Source organism: Macrobrachium rosenbergii, chromosome 19 (assembly GCF_040412425.1).
Source record: "Macrobrachium rosenbergii isolate ZJJX-2024 chromosome 19, ASM4041242v1, whole genome shotgun sequence".
In the NCBI taxonomy this organism is placed as follows: domain Eukaryota; kingdom Metazoa; phylum Arthropoda; class Malacostraca; order Decapoda; family Palaemonidae; genus Macrobrachium; species Macrobrachium rosenbergii.
Genome location: NC_089759.1, coordinates 36,706,863 through 36,724,101, shown reverse-complemented (window position 1 = coordinate 36,724,101; position 17,239 = coordinate 36,706,863). Strand labels below are relative to the sequence as shown.

Here is a 17,239-nt window from a genome sequence, read left to right as displayed (position 1 = left end):
AGGAAAAAGCAGCAGGAAGACGAGTCGCAGAAAGAGAAAAAGAACAAGGTGGAATGGCGTCGTCTGTCGGCACTGAAGAGCTGAAGCCCTCCCATGTTTGAGCAAAGCCCTTGCTCTTGCACGTCTTCCTGTTCTCAAAATGCCTCCATTGCTCAGGAGACCAATTACAACATTCAGAACAGCGGCTACTTACACTGCAAACGGTGAAGTATACACCTGCTATAAGTTACATGAGGGTCAGTTTCAAAGGAGGCTTCGTAACGGAAGCCAGGGTTATTAGCTATAGCAGGACACTTCCTCTGCTTCCTAGCACTAGGCTTAGATAACTCATGGGTTTGCCTGATAAATAATCACACATACACAAAAAGGCACAAATACATGACACAAAAACACAAAAATATGGAGCCAATTTCAAACAAAATGGCAGGAATGGAAAAACCCGGCTTTTGATACGAGTTGAGCAGCGTACATCTGCACTAAATGGAGGCTAAGAGAAAACTGATACATCAAAGCTTTCCTTAGGGCAATCGAAGGTGAAACCCCTCCATCTCGTCACCCCACTGGTTGATGCTATGCGTTACTCCACCATACCTTGATCATATGACGCTCTAATTTTTTCATAACCAGATTCCAGCAGCGCAGGAGATTTTCCCCGTGTAAAGACCGAATGGTTTGTATCCGTATAGGAAGAACTCAGCTTTCACAGGGCTGGCTACACAAAACAGAAAAGATTTCAACTGAGCTATCTCATTTGAAATCTACTCCATAAAAGGAAAAACTGACGTCAAAACACTAATGATGAATCACTGATAATGATAGACAAATGAAAGCATCTTTTAGCACATTATCAGAAAAGAAAACGTGTGATTAAACTTACCCAGACTTTCGTCCTGCCACAGGTGTAGAGAATCCCCCTGGCATCCATCTGTGACTCCAAGAATCATCAGTTTGGGAGTTATGGATAATTAGTGTATTTGTGCTGCTGCTGATGGAGGCATTGGATCTGAAGAGATAAAATAAAAAGATCAGCTACTTGAAATAAAAATATCTATTCTTCTTCTGCTATGTTGGCAACTATGCAAGATATTAAATGAAATTATTTAGAGTTCACTCACTAAACTCCTTGTATGATGGTAATGCCTATGGCCAAATTTTCATACACTAAAGCATAAAAACACACAAGAGCAAATACAGAGATCAAGAAACATACAATCACAGGAGAGTCCAGGAAGAGGCAAGTATAGTCAGCAAACTGGTCTGCAGAAGCTAAGGAGACACGAGGTGACAGGAACAGCAACGTTACTAAGGAAGATGGCAACAGGCCGTAACACAAGACAGCAAGACTGTACGAACAGCAACACGTGAAGCAGCAACTAACTCATGAACCTTCAAACTGATGACTGCAAGGAACTGTCCTTCGAAGAGCATGAGCGGGAGGAGGAATGGGGAGGTGAATGGACAGCGTAAGAAAGAGACAATATGAGCAACAGACGAAAAACATGGCAGGGCCTACCAGGGGTAACAAACTTCTCTGGAGAGTACAAAGATGAAACAGAAACAAGAGAAGGTATACAACAAGGGTCTGAAGATCTAGCAGCAGCAGGAGGTGGCATAGCTAATAAGGAAACCTCATCTTAACACGACTGGAGTCTCTCAGTCACAGTGCGACAAGCCAACCCAAATCACTTGTTGACAAAACACTGCCTAAAATGATAACACTGTTGTTTCAGCTAATCCCTGCAAACTGCACAAGGGCAGCAGAGTACACATGGCCCAGAAAAGAAGGGCAGCAAATAGGGGTCCTTGTCTAAGGATGACATAAAATGCCATGACAAAAAAAACACACAAACAAAGCCACAAAATAGACTGAGAAAAAACAAAGAACTAAATGTAACCACACCAGCGAGAGGAAAAGGAGCGTACGACCTAATCACTGGGAGCCTGTCCATCAACCCACTCAAGGGACGTGGTTGCTTTGTGTGTCCAACTTCCACTGGTTTTCAACAAAGGCTACCAGTGGCATTTGGAAACCTTTTAACTGGGTAAATTCTTTTCCTTCTCTTCAGCCAAGGTGCCAGTGTGTACGGAGCAATAAGTCTTCATTTACGGAACATGTGCACAGATAAAAACCAAGAACATATGGGAATACCATCAGAAAGTGTTCAAAAATAGACTAAGGGAGAGAAATTTCATATGGAACCTCACGAATGGAAACTTGATGTACTGTACAAATATTACTGATCATGCTGCAGTATTACCAGTAAAATCATCAATACCACTGCTTCTATAAATACACTTTTTTCTTTTTGACAATTTAAAAAACTATACAACCTATATTTTGTGTGATGTAAATATAACTGAACAACAAAAATGCATCCAAAAATTGCTTCTTAAAGTTACCTGTCAGCCAAGGTATTAGTTTGTAATACTACATGATGGTATTCAGTGTCATTAATTACAAATTATGAGTGTGCTACTGTAGTTTGAGTGTGTTTAAGTGGCTACTTTCACCTTGTAATGGCTCTAAGCTCCCTATTTCCATCATCACCCCCAATCTTGCTTAGCTTGCTAGCTTGTCTTTATCACAAACGACAAGTCTACAGACTTTGACGATAACATACAAATCTCAAAGTCACACCCACACAGTTGCAATGAATGTTGCTACACAAACTGGTGACAATCCTAACCACTAAATCAATAAGTTAATACATTATCTAATGTCCTGGTAAAACAATGCATTATGTATGGATATAAACAATTTCTCATAATCCAGTTATAGTCTTGACCATAGAAAAAGTTTGAATCTTAGAAAGGATATTCCTATCACAGCCTATGCTGTACTTACTCATTTGATCTTGCCATGGACATTGTAGTTGCTCCACCCGTCACTAGCGCAGACACACATGTATTTTGTGTGCCGGCCATTCTAGACACTGCACTACCAACATTCTCTTGTCCCTGTGGCTCCTGTCGCTGTGTATGCTCTAAAGCATAACGCTCCTCAGGACTCAAGTTCTCAGTAGAGGTGCTCACATCTGTCTCACTTCCACTGAAACTCTGTCCATATGTGGTACCTAAAACACAGAAGTTAGACACAGACTTTCATGTGAGTACCACTTTCTACCAAAGGTATTTCATCAGTTTATATACTATTACACTCCATGGAAAATTTATTTCAAAACCATGTTAAGAAGAATAACCCAACACTAAAACTACTGCTGTACATAGATACTGTACAATAGCGCAACCTAAGCACTGCATGTAATAAACAACAAATAGCAAGCGCAGAATAAGCTCGCCAACTGAAAATAACTGGGGATGGAGGGATGTTTCAATATGCCAACTGATCTGACTACGTAGGCTTGCCAAGGCTTGGATATGTGCTCATAAAATAATTTAGCAACCTAGCCCATACCAGTCTTAATTCATACTAAATGTTAAAAATGATTGAGAGGCTATAAAACTAATTATATTTGCTTTAAAAATCAAATATGCCAAACATTTTCCATTTTATTAGCAATACAGTATTATGTTACCTAAACTTAAGTTTGGGCACTAGGAATACATCCTACCATGCAGCCTTGACTGCAATGGTGACCAAGAACATGTTTGCTTACACTGCGCAAGAGAATAACATAAAAAATCCTTGTTAGTTATTTTGTAAAATAACAGTATCATTCCAACCTATATAACAATAAACTTAGCCTACAGTAGAAAGCGTACGCTTTTTCTTTTTCTTGCCATTTATGCTTTCTGCAACTCTAGCTCCTTAAAGTTCAAATACAATACAATAAAGAGAAATCTTAGTACAGTATTTTCACCTATGCAGGGAATGGGTTTCAAGCTACTCATATATGCTTGAAACCTCATGTAATGCTGAAACCTATAAAATACAGTATGTTTTCAATTTACAAAAGTACCTACAATACCCTTTATTTGGAAAATTCTAAAAATTAAAACAAAAAAATTACAAAAAGTTATAATACCAATCACTCTCTCTCTCTCTCTCTCTCTCAAAATATTCCTTCACTGATGATGATGATGATGATGATGATAATAATGACAACGAGGAGGAGGAGGAATGTGAGCTAGGCAACAGGCCTGAAAATTTATCAAAAGGGTCATATGCTTTTGGGAATCTTGGAATAATGTCAGGAGCAGATAAAGCTTACGGAGTACCTTTTAAAGGATCTTTTTCAAATACACTACAACAGGAGGCTATTATTCTCTTGGTAATTAAGACTGTATGTACATCATAATTTTATACTCCACGCAATGTGAAACAGTTTGCTAAATTACTGAAGCATCCACATTGCTGGTTCTTTTTCTGTTTCTTTGTCCGTGTTTTCTTTTGTTGGTGAATTTAACAAGTTCTTCCAGTTCTTCAAGATATCACTTCTTTCCTATTTCCAATATGTGCTTCCTTTTCTTGGACTATTACCTCAAAAAATCCTTCTCCGCCCACTTTTCTTGCTACTGCACAAATTTTCTTGACTTCTTTATTACCCACTGGGAACCTTTAAAGTTGACTGCAACATCCATTAAGACCTCCAACAAACAATTCCAGTTTCTGGTATCAATTCATCCATTGCAACTTTAATAAATGTTACAGCACGTACAATGGATAATGATCTTCATCACTGCATGACTTCTGGATGACTTCCAAGGTCAGGATCAATGATCATATGAATGCGATCAAACAGCAGGCAGGTGAATGTGGCCTTGACACAGAATTATACTTTGCCTAACAGACTATAGCAAAGAGGTCATGGTGCAATATGATGTAACCTTGAAACTGTCATCACCAAATTTAATATTATCATGGAATGGCCAGGTACAATTGTCTATTATGAATTGAACTTCAAATTGCAACTTTTCTGCACCAAATATTCCTTACAGGGGTAGATCATTTTCTTTCTTGGGAGCAGTAAACAGTACCTGGCTTGATCACATAACCCGTTGCATTGCCAAAAGTACCAACATTATTCAATCCTTCCATACTTAAACCCTTGTATTTTTCTAAAATGTTTGTTCAATTCAGCTTTTTCTTTCAGAAAACCAAGTTTCATCACTACTGAAGAACTGTGCTGAGGTATAATTTTTTTATAATCACCTTCAGATCTGCCAGAAATCTGGAAGCAACTCATCAGCAGTTCTTGCTAGTTTCTCATCATCTCCACAACTTGACAGTACAACTGCACCAGTGGGTGGTTCCTCAATCAGTAGTTCTTTTGAAATCCAGTTTCATCACTACTGAAGAACTGAGCTGAGGTATAATTTTTTTATAATCACCTTCAGATCTGCCAGAAATCTGGAAGCAACTCATCAGCAGTTCTAGCTAGTTTCTCATCATCTCCACAACTTGACAGTACAACTACACCAGTGGGTGGTCCCTCAATCAGTAGTTCTCTCGGCCAGATTCATCCCAGGCAAGAACAACATGGTGGCAGACAAGCCGAGTAGCCAGGGTCAAGTGCTGGGAACAGAGTGGTCAGTGCATCAGGAAGTGGCAGAAATGCTTTTTCATCTGTGGGGAAGGCCATCAATAGACCTTTTTGCAGAAAGACACAACAAAAAACTAGAGGTATTTTGTTAGGTCGTTCCAGATCCCTGGGCAGTAGCGGAGGACGTCCTTCAACATCCTTGGGACAATCTGGATGTCTATGTCTTTCCCCTGTTTTGCCTCATCCGTCAAGTCATCAACAGAGTGAGGATTTCCCAGAACCACAGTATTACCCTTGTAGCTCCCATGTGACCTCACACAGAATGGTACCCCGATAATCTAGCCTTACTGACAGAAGTGCCGAGGAAGATTCCTCCTTGGCACAACCTTGTGTCAACCACACATCAAGAGATTTCACCAATCAGTAGGGTCCCTATCTCTTCACAGTTGGAGACTATCCAGTATCCCCTGCAAGCAAGAGACTTTTTCCACAGAGCAGCGACAGAAATGTCAGGGTACCTCAGGAGGTTTTCTACAGCCGTATACCAGGGAAAGTCTCACACGTAGTCCATACGAACTCTCAAGAACTTCTTCAAACAGGAATGTAACTCCCACGACAGTTTTCCTTTTAGCCTTAACATCTTTCAAGAGAGTAAGTGAACTACACGGACTATCTTTTGATATTAAACACGAGGAGTTGGGGGTCAGTAGCCTTCGAATTTGTCCCAGAGTTAGTGGCTAAGACTCAAAATCCCTCCGTTCACGACAACAGATTTGAGTCTTTCTCCATCCCTTCGCTTACAGATTTTATTAGTAATGGACCTGATGAGTTACTTTCATGTCCTATTAGGGCACTGTGGAACTTCCTAAAAAGGACTCAACACCTCAGACTGGGTTGTCGAAGACTTTTTGTTAGTACAGGCCAGATCAAGAAGGAAGTGTCCACGAATACAGTCTCCCTTTGGTTTCAAGAAGCAATTAAAGAGGCCTAATTTACTTCTTCTAATCCAGAGGCCAATTCAGTGCATGCAAGAGCACATGATGCCAGGGGTCTAGGCCCTTCCATCGCATTCAAAAAGAACTTGTCAGTTCAAAGGATCATAAAGGCTGGCACATTTCTATGCCAAACCACAAAATCCTTTTATCTGCATGACATTACCCACAAGTCCTTGGACACTTTTTCCTTGGGTCCTGTGGTGGCTGCTCAACAAATTGTGTAGCTCACCCATTGCCCCTAGCGGGAGAGTTTGTATCTTACCTAAGATACTGGTTTTGAAAGTAAGAGTAAATGGGTTGACTGATCTTCCTCTCTCATTCTTTTTTCCCCTCTACTGGCGGGCAGTGGAGAGAAATTATTCATCATGCACTGGAACTGGTCAGATACAGGTGAGTGTAGAGCTCCTTTCCACTAGTTTTACCTGATTGTTCATACACAATACAAACTATTCTGGAAGCAATGCCCTTCATCTCTCTTACAAGGGGAGAGAGGAAATGACGACAAACACGGCTGGTGGCTAATGTAGTTTCGTTGTCTCATACAGTTACAGTTCTTTATTTCACTCCAAGACATAATGTAACAGGAGTTCCACATTGTCTCTTAACCCAAATGTCTGGCTGGAAAGTAACCTTTTACAATTCAGTCATATGACTCCTTCCTATGTCCCTCTTTGGACAGGAAGTAAGCCCAGGTGAGCTGAACCTCCAGTCGGTTCTGAGGCTTTCTCTATCGTCCCTCCTTATGTTAAGACCAAAGGTTTGTTCTGTACATAAACAAATGACATATTTTAAATCAATTTGTATTATTCATAACTAACAACCTAGGGTCTTAACATATGCTGCCCACCTCAAGCCAACCCCTCATATTTTACATAGGCTTAGAGAAAACTGACACAACGCTTCCGAGATGGGGTATAGGAGGTCAGCTCCACCTCCCTCTCACCATCATCTTGGTCATCTCCCGATGCCACCAATACCGTGTAACTTTTTTTTAACTGGACTCCATCTGGCACTAGAGAATTTTCTCTTATGTTAAGACTGCAAGTTTGTTAGTTATGAAAAATACAAAATGATTTAAAATCTGTCATTTTAGGCCAAAAGCAAAGTGCTGGGACCTTTGAGGTCACTCAGCGCTAAAAGAGAAACTGAGAATAAGAAGGTTTTACAGGTGTAACAAGAGGGAAACCTCACATTGCATTATGAAATAATTGTTAGGAGAGGGTGGAAAGTAAGATGGAAGACAGAGAATATGACGTATCAGGACCAGTTGCAGATCATTCTAAGCTTGACTGATAACTCATTAAAAAAGAGGAAGGAAGAGGTTAAAGTAGTGCTAATCACTCATCCTTCCAACCTTTGAATGCCAAGAACTGAGTAATTACATATTTTACCCCAAACCTGGGAAGAATAGGGAATGAGAGGAAAAATCTCAACCACAAAAACGCCAGACTTGACGTGAAGAACTAAAACTTGCCAACACATTTTGCAAACACAAAAGCCACCAGAAAACCAGCCTTTACTGCGAGTCTCTACCCGAAGACTTTCCAACAAGCTCATACAGTGGCTGAGTTACACTTCTACAAAGCAAAATGACATTCCACTCCAGAGAACTGAGGTTTTGGGATTATACAGTGTCTGAGTTAGACTTCAAAAGAAAAAAAGTGATCTTCCACTCTGGAGGACTGAGTTTGCAGGGTAGGCAAGACTGTTAGAAGCTCCTCATGAGCTTGGCTAACTCTATCATGGAATAGAGGCATGGTCTTCAGTTAGAGGGGCCTTCCTCCAGGCCAAGCAACAGACTTTCACTGGAGGATTAATAGGCGCTTTTCTTAATGAAGGCGGACTAGAATTTCACAATATTCTGGAGTGGTTCTGGCCCGAGAGAAACCCCTTTGATAACACATGCCATACAAGATGACCCACTGCCTTGGCTGCTCAGAACCTCTGGAGGCAAAGAAGACATCTGTGCAACCCTGTTAGGAAAAGCCTTCCTCAGGAGCTGCTGGATTGTCTCCATACACCAAGGCAGAGCAAATACATGGACTGGTATTCAGCATGTGGGAATGACACAGAGGAATGGGCCATAGAGGTATCTCTCTCAGTGCCTCAAGCAGAAGCAACAGATCAGCATAGCACTTGGCAAGGAGGATGGAGTTATACACAATTCTGTAAGGTATGCCATAAAATGAATCAGTGTGCAAAATGGAGAAGAAACATACATGCAAACACAGTTCCAATAGATCATCAGTGAGTGATGATGGAATAAACCTCAACCATAACAGACTTCGTGTATTATGATGAGAAAATTTTGAGATATTTTGCTTGCTGAAGTGTCAAATTTACAGGTGTAGAGTAGCTGAAGTAAAATGGGGTTTTATTCACCTTTTCTTATGCTACAGTGTTGTATTGTTCTTACTACTATGAATTTTACAGGTTTTGTTCAAAGATGGCAGGCTTTGGATGTGGCCAGGTTACCTTACAATTTTGTTGGAGCCTAGCATTTGCTAAGTATAGATTTATACCATTACTTATGCTTTGCAGTTGCCTACACCTTTGTTGGGCCTATTGGTAGGTATTAAAAAAGGTTACTATATTTTTACAAATTACTTACTTGTTTCTACCTAATTTTCGCCTTAGGATTAACAATTGGCCACGCCTATTTTTAGTTTAGTTGCTTAAATTCTTACCCTAGCCTTGGCCTTTTTTTTTTAATTCCTAAAGTGCAGCTGGTCACAAAAGTCACTGGTTGTACGAGGAGGAGAGGTTTCATTTTAACTAAAATTATATATAGTGCATGTTGACCACACCAACTATTATCAATTCACAGTATCCGTGCATCTGATATCTAAGCCCGTCTCTTACGATGCTCCTGATTGGACATTGATCAGCCATTCAAGGGCTGGAAACTCGTCAGTCTGTTCCAGCCATCACCGAGTCAACATCTACGCTGCAGCCTCTCCTCATGATATATGTCTTTCAAAAGTTATAACTTTCATTACACCTCAGTTTTACCCGAAGAAAAGTAGTGTTTCTCAATTTCATCCCTAAACATCGTCAAGCCAATGATTTAAGGACTATAATAACACAATACGTGAATTTGTACGTCAGTAAACTTGATACTAAAATATGTATAGTGAAATGACCATGAGGCTACTGTCTGCGCGCATCCCCACTCATTTTAATATTCTTAACCTTTTGCTTGTTATTTTCATATTGATAGCCCTACCTATAATTTTTTGGTAGCATTGTCATCCATGACAATTAAGCTACAATACTGTGTGAAACACAAGACGATATATGATAAACGTACTGCGATGTCATGTAAGGAATGAAAGAATATATTTTATATAAAAAATTTCATGTTCATTTCACTATACTGTACTGTACATATTTTAGCATTAAGTATACTGAAGTGCACAATTCATATTTCATTATAATCCTTAAATCATTGACTTGACGATGTTTAGTGATGAAATTGACAAACACTACATTTCTTCGGGTAAAACTGAGGAGTAATGAAAGTTATAACTTTTGAAAGAGGTCACAGCGTAGATGTTGACTCAGTGACAGCTGGAACAGACTGACGAGTTTCCAGCCCTGTGACTGGCCAATCAATGGCCAATCAGGAGCGTCGTAAGAGACGGGGTTAGATATCAAATGCACGGGTGGTGTGAATTAATTATAGTTGCCTTCAAATATTAATACTCGAACAGCAAAATTAAACTAGCAATCAGAGAAATTGTAATAAACTTCAGGGAAACTTTTTCTTTCCTAAAGGATAACTTCGATGCAGCAACCGATAAACTAGCGTAGACTCCAAAGCAGTGTGGGCATTCAAAATGAACCTTTCTCTCATGACTAAATTATAATTTCATGACTAAATTATAATAAATGCTAGGAAAATTATGAAAGAGATAATGCAATCCAACTACAATATCAGCATTAGCAAGACCTGACACCTTATCAATGAGTCTGAACATGGCAAAAGCAAAATGTCCTAAGGTAAGAAGCAGAAGGTATAAGAGAAAAGAATTAAAACATCATGACAAGTGGACTGACTCTGTAACTGGGAAAGGGTGTTGCGATGGGAGGCAGTGAACGTGTTGGCAGTGGTGGTGTTCTGCGACGATGTCATGGTTCATGTCATGACACCACGAGGATCATCCAGGAAGGCCCTGCAAAAATATTGCTCTGAAAAGTTGAAAAAAGTGAGTACATTAAAAAAAAAGGGTTATGAAATTCTCTGAAATAAGATGTCACTAGGATGAATGCACTACTGTGCCCGAATAAGAACTTCAGATTATGAAATCATTATGTACAACATCTACTCAGTGGTAATCATGCAAGACACTCAATCCAGTTCTTAAAAGTTTAGTATCTGTTGTACATAACTATTTTTCCATTCAACTGACTTCAACCAGACTCACATTACAATAAACCTTGCATACAGGTTTAACGAAAAGATAAATACTTCTAAACCAAAAATTAAACACTGTAATGTAATTATCAATCCCTATAAAAAAGAAAGTCCTTATGAAATATCACTGTGTTTTTAATGGTAAAAACAAAGAAAACGTTCAGTTTAATCTTTTTTCTGGTTACTTGCTGGTTAACATGCTGATATAAACTTTGAGACTATACAACTTTTGAGCCATCACTTCTTTCCCAATTATTCTTAAAATCACAATTTTTTAATGTAAATTGTATTTTTCCTAACTATACAAACCTGAGGCCCTTTACATTAGGAAGACTCACTTGTCGGGGGGAGGAATCTGAGTGAGTCTCTGAACTGACTGGAGTTCACCATACCTGGGCCTACTCCCCCTGGTCGAAAGAGCGACGAGGAGTACCATGCCCCTGACATACTGATCAGAGTTTAGAACTGCAAGATCAACTGTCAGACTTCTGGACCTTTTCAAATGAATGAAGAATCGTAACTCATACAAAAATAGGCTGCGAGGTTTGGACAAACCATGAACATCCCAAGTGTCTTGATCATATGCAACAGGCTTGCCATGATATCTAATGGTATGGTAATATGGCAACCTTTCATGCCTGAACCCTGTCAGCATGCACAAAGTCTGGGGATCATAATTGAGGGTCTGCATAATCCAGCACATACAGATTGTCGTGATACCCAGTGGTATCGTACAGCAGAAGTACAAACAGGTTACGAGTTCAGGGCAGTCCTCATGTCTTGGAAAGAGTACGGAGATGCTGGTACAAGAATGGAATTCGACAGAACCCAGTGTCAACCCTACAACAACGTCTTACCCAGAGGTGAGCCAGCACCACTGGTGACCCTCAGAGAAGGAGGGTGCTACTCAAAGTCTGATGGGACCTGTTGAGAGAGGGCTTCCATGACCCCTTCCTTCTTCTTCTTACAGGAAGAAGGGGCAGAAGAGAAGGAATAAGAACTTGATCATGAGGAAAAAGAGGGAGAAGATACTCATTGGAATTTCTTCACTTACTCCATTCACTCTTATTCTCCTCAGCTACAGTAGAAGATGCATAAAGGCAGACAAGACTACTACAAGAGGCCAAACAGTTTTGAGTTTCTTTGCGGAAACAGGAAAGAAAGACAGCCACTTGGAATATCAAGGGACATGAACATTTGTAAGTGCTCCAGCAACACCATCACCAGTGCAAGGATAGGTGATAACAATCTGGGTGGAGCTCGACACGTGCACCTGGGTAGGCACTATCAGAGAATGCTTGCTGGTCTCTCACCATCAGCAAACGGGGAAGAATGAACAGATGGCAAGGAGATAGAGAAGGCAGTCCATGAGGAAGAAGTCAAAAAGGTGAAGTAAACATCTGTACAATAAAACTGGTAACACTAACACCAAGAACATAAAGTGGTCAAACACCCACTACCACATATCCTTCACCCCTCTCACTGTTCACTTTTTTGTTCAAAGCCATATCAAATGAAAAACACAGACATCATACATACAACAGAAAAGGTGACAGATGATCAACTTCTTGTTCAGTCAGAGAGCAGCAAGATGTCTCAATGTGACCATGCCCAAAAAAGAAGGGCTGGCTTATGGCAGGAGAGTTGGGGTTTCCCCCCATTCACTCACCCACCTAAAAATTAACCCCCTTGTTGCTCAGTTTCTACAACTTTCCCAGCTAATGCTGAGAAATACTCTAACATTACAGACAATGGTTTGTATTTCAAAAGGAATAAGTTTCAATTATACATTTTCTGAACATTGAACTACCCTGAATATCAAAACTACAGTACAATCATGAAAAAATATTGTATCTAGAAGTGTGTAGGTTCTAAAACACTAAATCTACCTATGAAATGAAATATCTTGAATTCTGAATAGGCTACACTTTCTGATTGGTCAAGACATGATTTTCACAACTTGGATAGGCCATGAATATTATTTCCGGATGTGTGTAGGTTCTGAAAATGACAATTCCAAGATTGCCTAAGAGTTCCAAGATTTGAAAGATAATTTTCTGATAGTTTCAGATGTATAGTTGATGAATTTGGCATTTATTTCTGTCAAAAATACTTGGTTAACACATTCACATACCCCTGGGCTAAGTCTAGCACTAACGAGGGGACCACAGTAGCAACCCCAGTCTTATTGCCAAGGCAGCTTAAGAGGAGGTAAGCAAATATTGTTTCTCTATGATTGATGGCACTCTAGGTCTGGTTGAGGGGTGAGAGGGTTGGCCCCTAAGACCATAAGTTAGGTTAGGAACAGCTACATAAGGAAGCATCCCCTAGACCAGGTGTTCCTTAAGTAGTGTCTCAATAACCGCAAGGGGTATCAAAACCGGTTCTTGGGGGGTATTGCAAAAGGCATCCTGAAAAATATTAAATTAATATATGGGGGTTTCCTCAATTCAAATCGAGGTGTGGGCTCAAAATTTACCATCTTTAGGTTTACCCTATTTCCCAGCAATGTAAGAGTTGTCTTCATTCATTTATTTACTCAATATAAAATAAAAAAGAGTCCATACAATTCTGCTGTTCGTTTATAGCCGTCCTGTTTGCTCTTTTGTACCAAAAATTAAAATTAAAAGTTGGGAGTAGCAGGCTGATAATGGACAGGGGGTATCAGGTTGACTAGGAGTTGCACTTTGGGGTATCCCGACTGAAAAACTTTAGGAACCACTGCCCTAGACTATAGACTATTTCATAAGTTTTGTATTCTGTCACCCAAAACCTGGTTTGTAATTTCCAAATTCCAGTAATTCTAAGGAAGATCTCTGCACAGAGAGATTGTTTATTACAAAATTTTATTTTTATAGAAAAAGGTGTAGGCTATATGATGCAGTACAGGTGAGATAACTTGAGAAATTTACCGGTAAAATTATACTTCACACCTGGACTACCTCTGAGGCTACACACGATATTTTTCTTGCTTGTTTTGATGATTTTCGCATGCTTCTTACCATTATTGTTTTTGGAAATGCTTAGTTTTCAACTTTTTTTAAAGTCGAAGGTCATTGTTCGGAAGCCGCCAGCCACCATAAAAACACATCTTTTCCTGTTAGTTTTCTTGTTTTGTTGTTTTCTGATGTTATTATCTTCGGCAAAACTATCATTTTCTGATTGTCACTACCTCAACATAACCCAACACTGTGGGTGATGCTACTTTTTTAACAGTGATTTTTTTAACATTTCTGCTTTCAGTTTGGGCGTGGCGGAACGGTGCTTTGCACCTTATCTGCATTTTGAAACACTCTTGGCAAGCTCAAATGATCTGGCAGGCGGTAATGTTGCGCCGCACGCGCTAGCCACAGGGGTCACAAAAAACGACCGATGTGAGGAAGGTAGTAACAGAAAATGAGGTTACATAGCTCTATCGTATATTGGTAACTTTTCAACATTTATCAATCATATCTCCGAAACTATTAATTAGCGAATGGAAAGATGGGGGTATTTTGAATTCCTCTCACTGCATTACTACCTATCTTTGTGGGTTTCATAGTCGGGTTGCAGACCGGGTGTAAAGTATAACAATACCAATTTACCATCTTCTGTTTTTGTTTTTACACTCATCCCTGGGGGACTGGTACTAATGGCGTCCTGCGGAGCTTTTCTGCGTAAAACATTAACAAAAGGTAAATTTCTCACATTATTCCGGTAAAATTTTCCAGTTAATTCACCTCTACCATGTCATACACACCTTTTTCTACACTGCCTTGTTCAGACAAAACTTCATTTAGCCCATAGAGCTCTTTCTGAGAATTACCCCTACTCCTAATACAATTCCCCGTTAGCCTATCGATAGATTTATGGTTTAAGGGGCACGCAAAGGGTTAACTAACCGGGGACTTCCAAGTATTAGTTCCACGACTGTTTTTACCTTGGAAACTGGTTTTTTTCTACACTTTTAGGCTTCTGATACTGGCGGTGCATTTGTTGGTTGTCGGCCAAATGGGATGTCCCTACGCCGTGTTTAGTACTGGCCCGGGGGTGGCGGTACCTCTACATTAACAAGTTATTGCACTTGCCGGACAGGGTATGAACCGTTCCAAACAGACGTATATACCCGTGCTCTGTCTTGTGAAGATCGCGTATGGATACCCGTTGTTGGATGGACTTCAGGGGTTAATTACAGGTTAATTACATTCGACCCCCCAAAAATAACGTTAAATTGTAAATATGCAACCAAAATACTAAAAGAAACTGCCATTTCTCGCTAAATACCCGCCATGTATCTATTACTCAGATCTACCACTAACCATTACGAAAGAAATGTCAAATTTTCCGAAAAAAAAAAAAAACTTGCACATCACGAAACTGTAATATTACATTTGCGTTTAATTAGCCCCTAGGCTCTAACTTTCGAAGTACCCTTTACCCTTTCGTGTTTAAATGGAGGTTAGCACTTGTAAATGCACTCTGCAGGAACCCAGGGTATGAAAGAACTTGGGCGAAGCTAACTCACTCGGGGAGGAGGAGGAGGAGGGACGTCCATCCCCTGTGGTTACGCTACACTAAGGTCAACTGGTCTGGGGGGAAATTCTGGATGCAGATTAACCTCCTATTACCCTCCACTTTGCCGTCCAACCCAAACGCAAGCGAAAACAGCCACCTACGGCATCCGCACTGGCAGGAATACCCGGAATACCACGGATACCACTTGCCCCCCGAAGTTGCTTTGAAAAGTTCCTCGCTTTGTTTACCTCCGTCAATTTCACTTCGGTGGGACGACAACTTCTATCCAAATGAGCTCTTAACTTACGCAAAAGACACCTTCACCCTCACTCGTCTACCTGATCACCATTTCACGTCGGTTCCAGGCGATTCCACGACACAAACCTTAACTAAAGCCGAGGCAAATCACAAGCATCATGATCTCTCTCTGTGTGTGTCCCGTCTCTCGAGTCTCATCAACCTTCTTGCAAGAAGTGTTATTTTCGTGACAGAAATAAAGGAGATCTAATTTGCGCACCCGCTCGTCGACACTTTCTCTGTCGGTTTTTTCTGTCGCCGATAGGTTTTGGAATGTCCCCGTTTTAGTTTCGTTAAATAATTCTTGATTCTGTGGAACGGCAGGTTATGAGATTCTTATAATACTGGTGAGTGTTATGATTCATGGCGAAATACCGCAGTTCCGTATGCCCGGGAAAGTCTCCGGGTACCTCCGTGGATTTCAACCACTGGCCGAATACGATACTTGAGAGGTCTGAATAAATCAGATTGAGAGTTTCAAATACTTTTATGTTACTCATGTCACTCGTGCCAGATGTCAGTCTATCATATGAAGATCCGGGATTACTGACACAGTTCCGTATGCCTAGGAAAGTCTCCGGGTACCTCCGTGGATTTCAACCACTGGCCGAATACGACACTTGAGGGCTCTGAATAAACCAGATTGAGAGTTTCAAATACTTTTATGTTACTCATGTCACTCGTGCCAGATGTCAATCTATCATATGAAGGTCCGGGATTACTGACAGCGGGCAAAATATCTATATATAATTCCTTAGAAGTAATGATACGAGTAATTGAAAGCAATGTGTAACATTTTCAGCAGATTCAAATCTTTAACTAAACTATCAAGTGTTAAAATATTTTTCGACGATCACATTACGCAAGAGCCTGCCACAAGGGTGCTGCCAACAATACGGCAAAGTCTCTTCGAAGATCCCTCTAAAATTTTGTAACGTTATAATGCCACTGTTGCAGAGGAACATTTGTAACAGAACAAAACAGAACTCATCCACGTAACCTTTCCCTCTACCTTTTTGCCTTTCTCTGATCCTACTGAAACAGTTGATAATTTGATGCTGACGATCTGCCAATAGATATGCAGCGATGTTACACACCTCCTTTCGCTCCTCCACAGTGAATTTGGAGAAGGGAAGCAATTAGCTGAACTGTTTCTACTTATGTAGAATCGTTCCTCCCTTCCTCGCTCCCTTTTCTCCCTCCTTCTCTCCATTGGGGTAGAGACAAAAAGTGGGACTAAAATCAAACTACACTGGGAATGAATATTATTTTCTTGGTGCAATCATTTATTCACAAAATTTACACACTGTCGTACAAAACAAAATACTCAATGACTTAAGTTTAGCTATTAGTTCTTACATTGCTGTGAATTATTGTTACATATAACTGTTAATGAACAATATTATTTATATATATAATAACAATTTAACTACGTTATGACGAGTGTTATCCAAGAGGAAACAACTTTTGGGTGTGGACAGGATAACTGATGCATTTCGAGTGATATGTTGCATTGAAATATCACAGGTAGTTAATGATGCTTTCCTATTTTTGCTTTAGATAAAAATAAAACCCATTTTTCTCCTCTCTCC

The 17,239-nt window shown here is 40.1% G+C and overlaps 1 protein-coding gene across 12 annotated transcripts in view; it reads right to left on the bottom strand.

Moving 5' to 3' along the window:
* LOC136848846 (angiomotin-like protein 1) overlaps positions 1-16,760 on the bottom strand; it is a 54,400-nt gene extending 37,640 nt beyond the window's left edge. For 2 of the 12 annotated variants that reach the window (XM_067121639.1, XM_067121632.1), the window contains exons 1-4: positions 15,599-15,802; positions 10,499-10,630; positions 2,846-3,074; positions 878-1,003 (exon numbers count right to left, since the gene is read on the bottom strand). In XM_067121639.1, the coding sequence (XP_066977740.1) occupies positions 878-1,003; positions 2,846-3,074; positions 10,499-10,574 (431 nt within the window). In that variant the 5' untranslated portion in view covers positions 10,575-10,630; positions 15,599-15,802. Of the gene's footprint in view, positions 1-877; positions 1,004-2,845; positions 3,075-10,498; positions 10,631-15,598; positions 15,997-16,659 lie in introns of those variants that run through there. The other 10 variants (XM_067121640.1, XM_067121633.1, XM_067121643.1 and 7 more) reach the window with 8 other exon arrangements.
* Between the last annotated feature and the right edge of the window lie 479 nt (positions 16,761-17,239).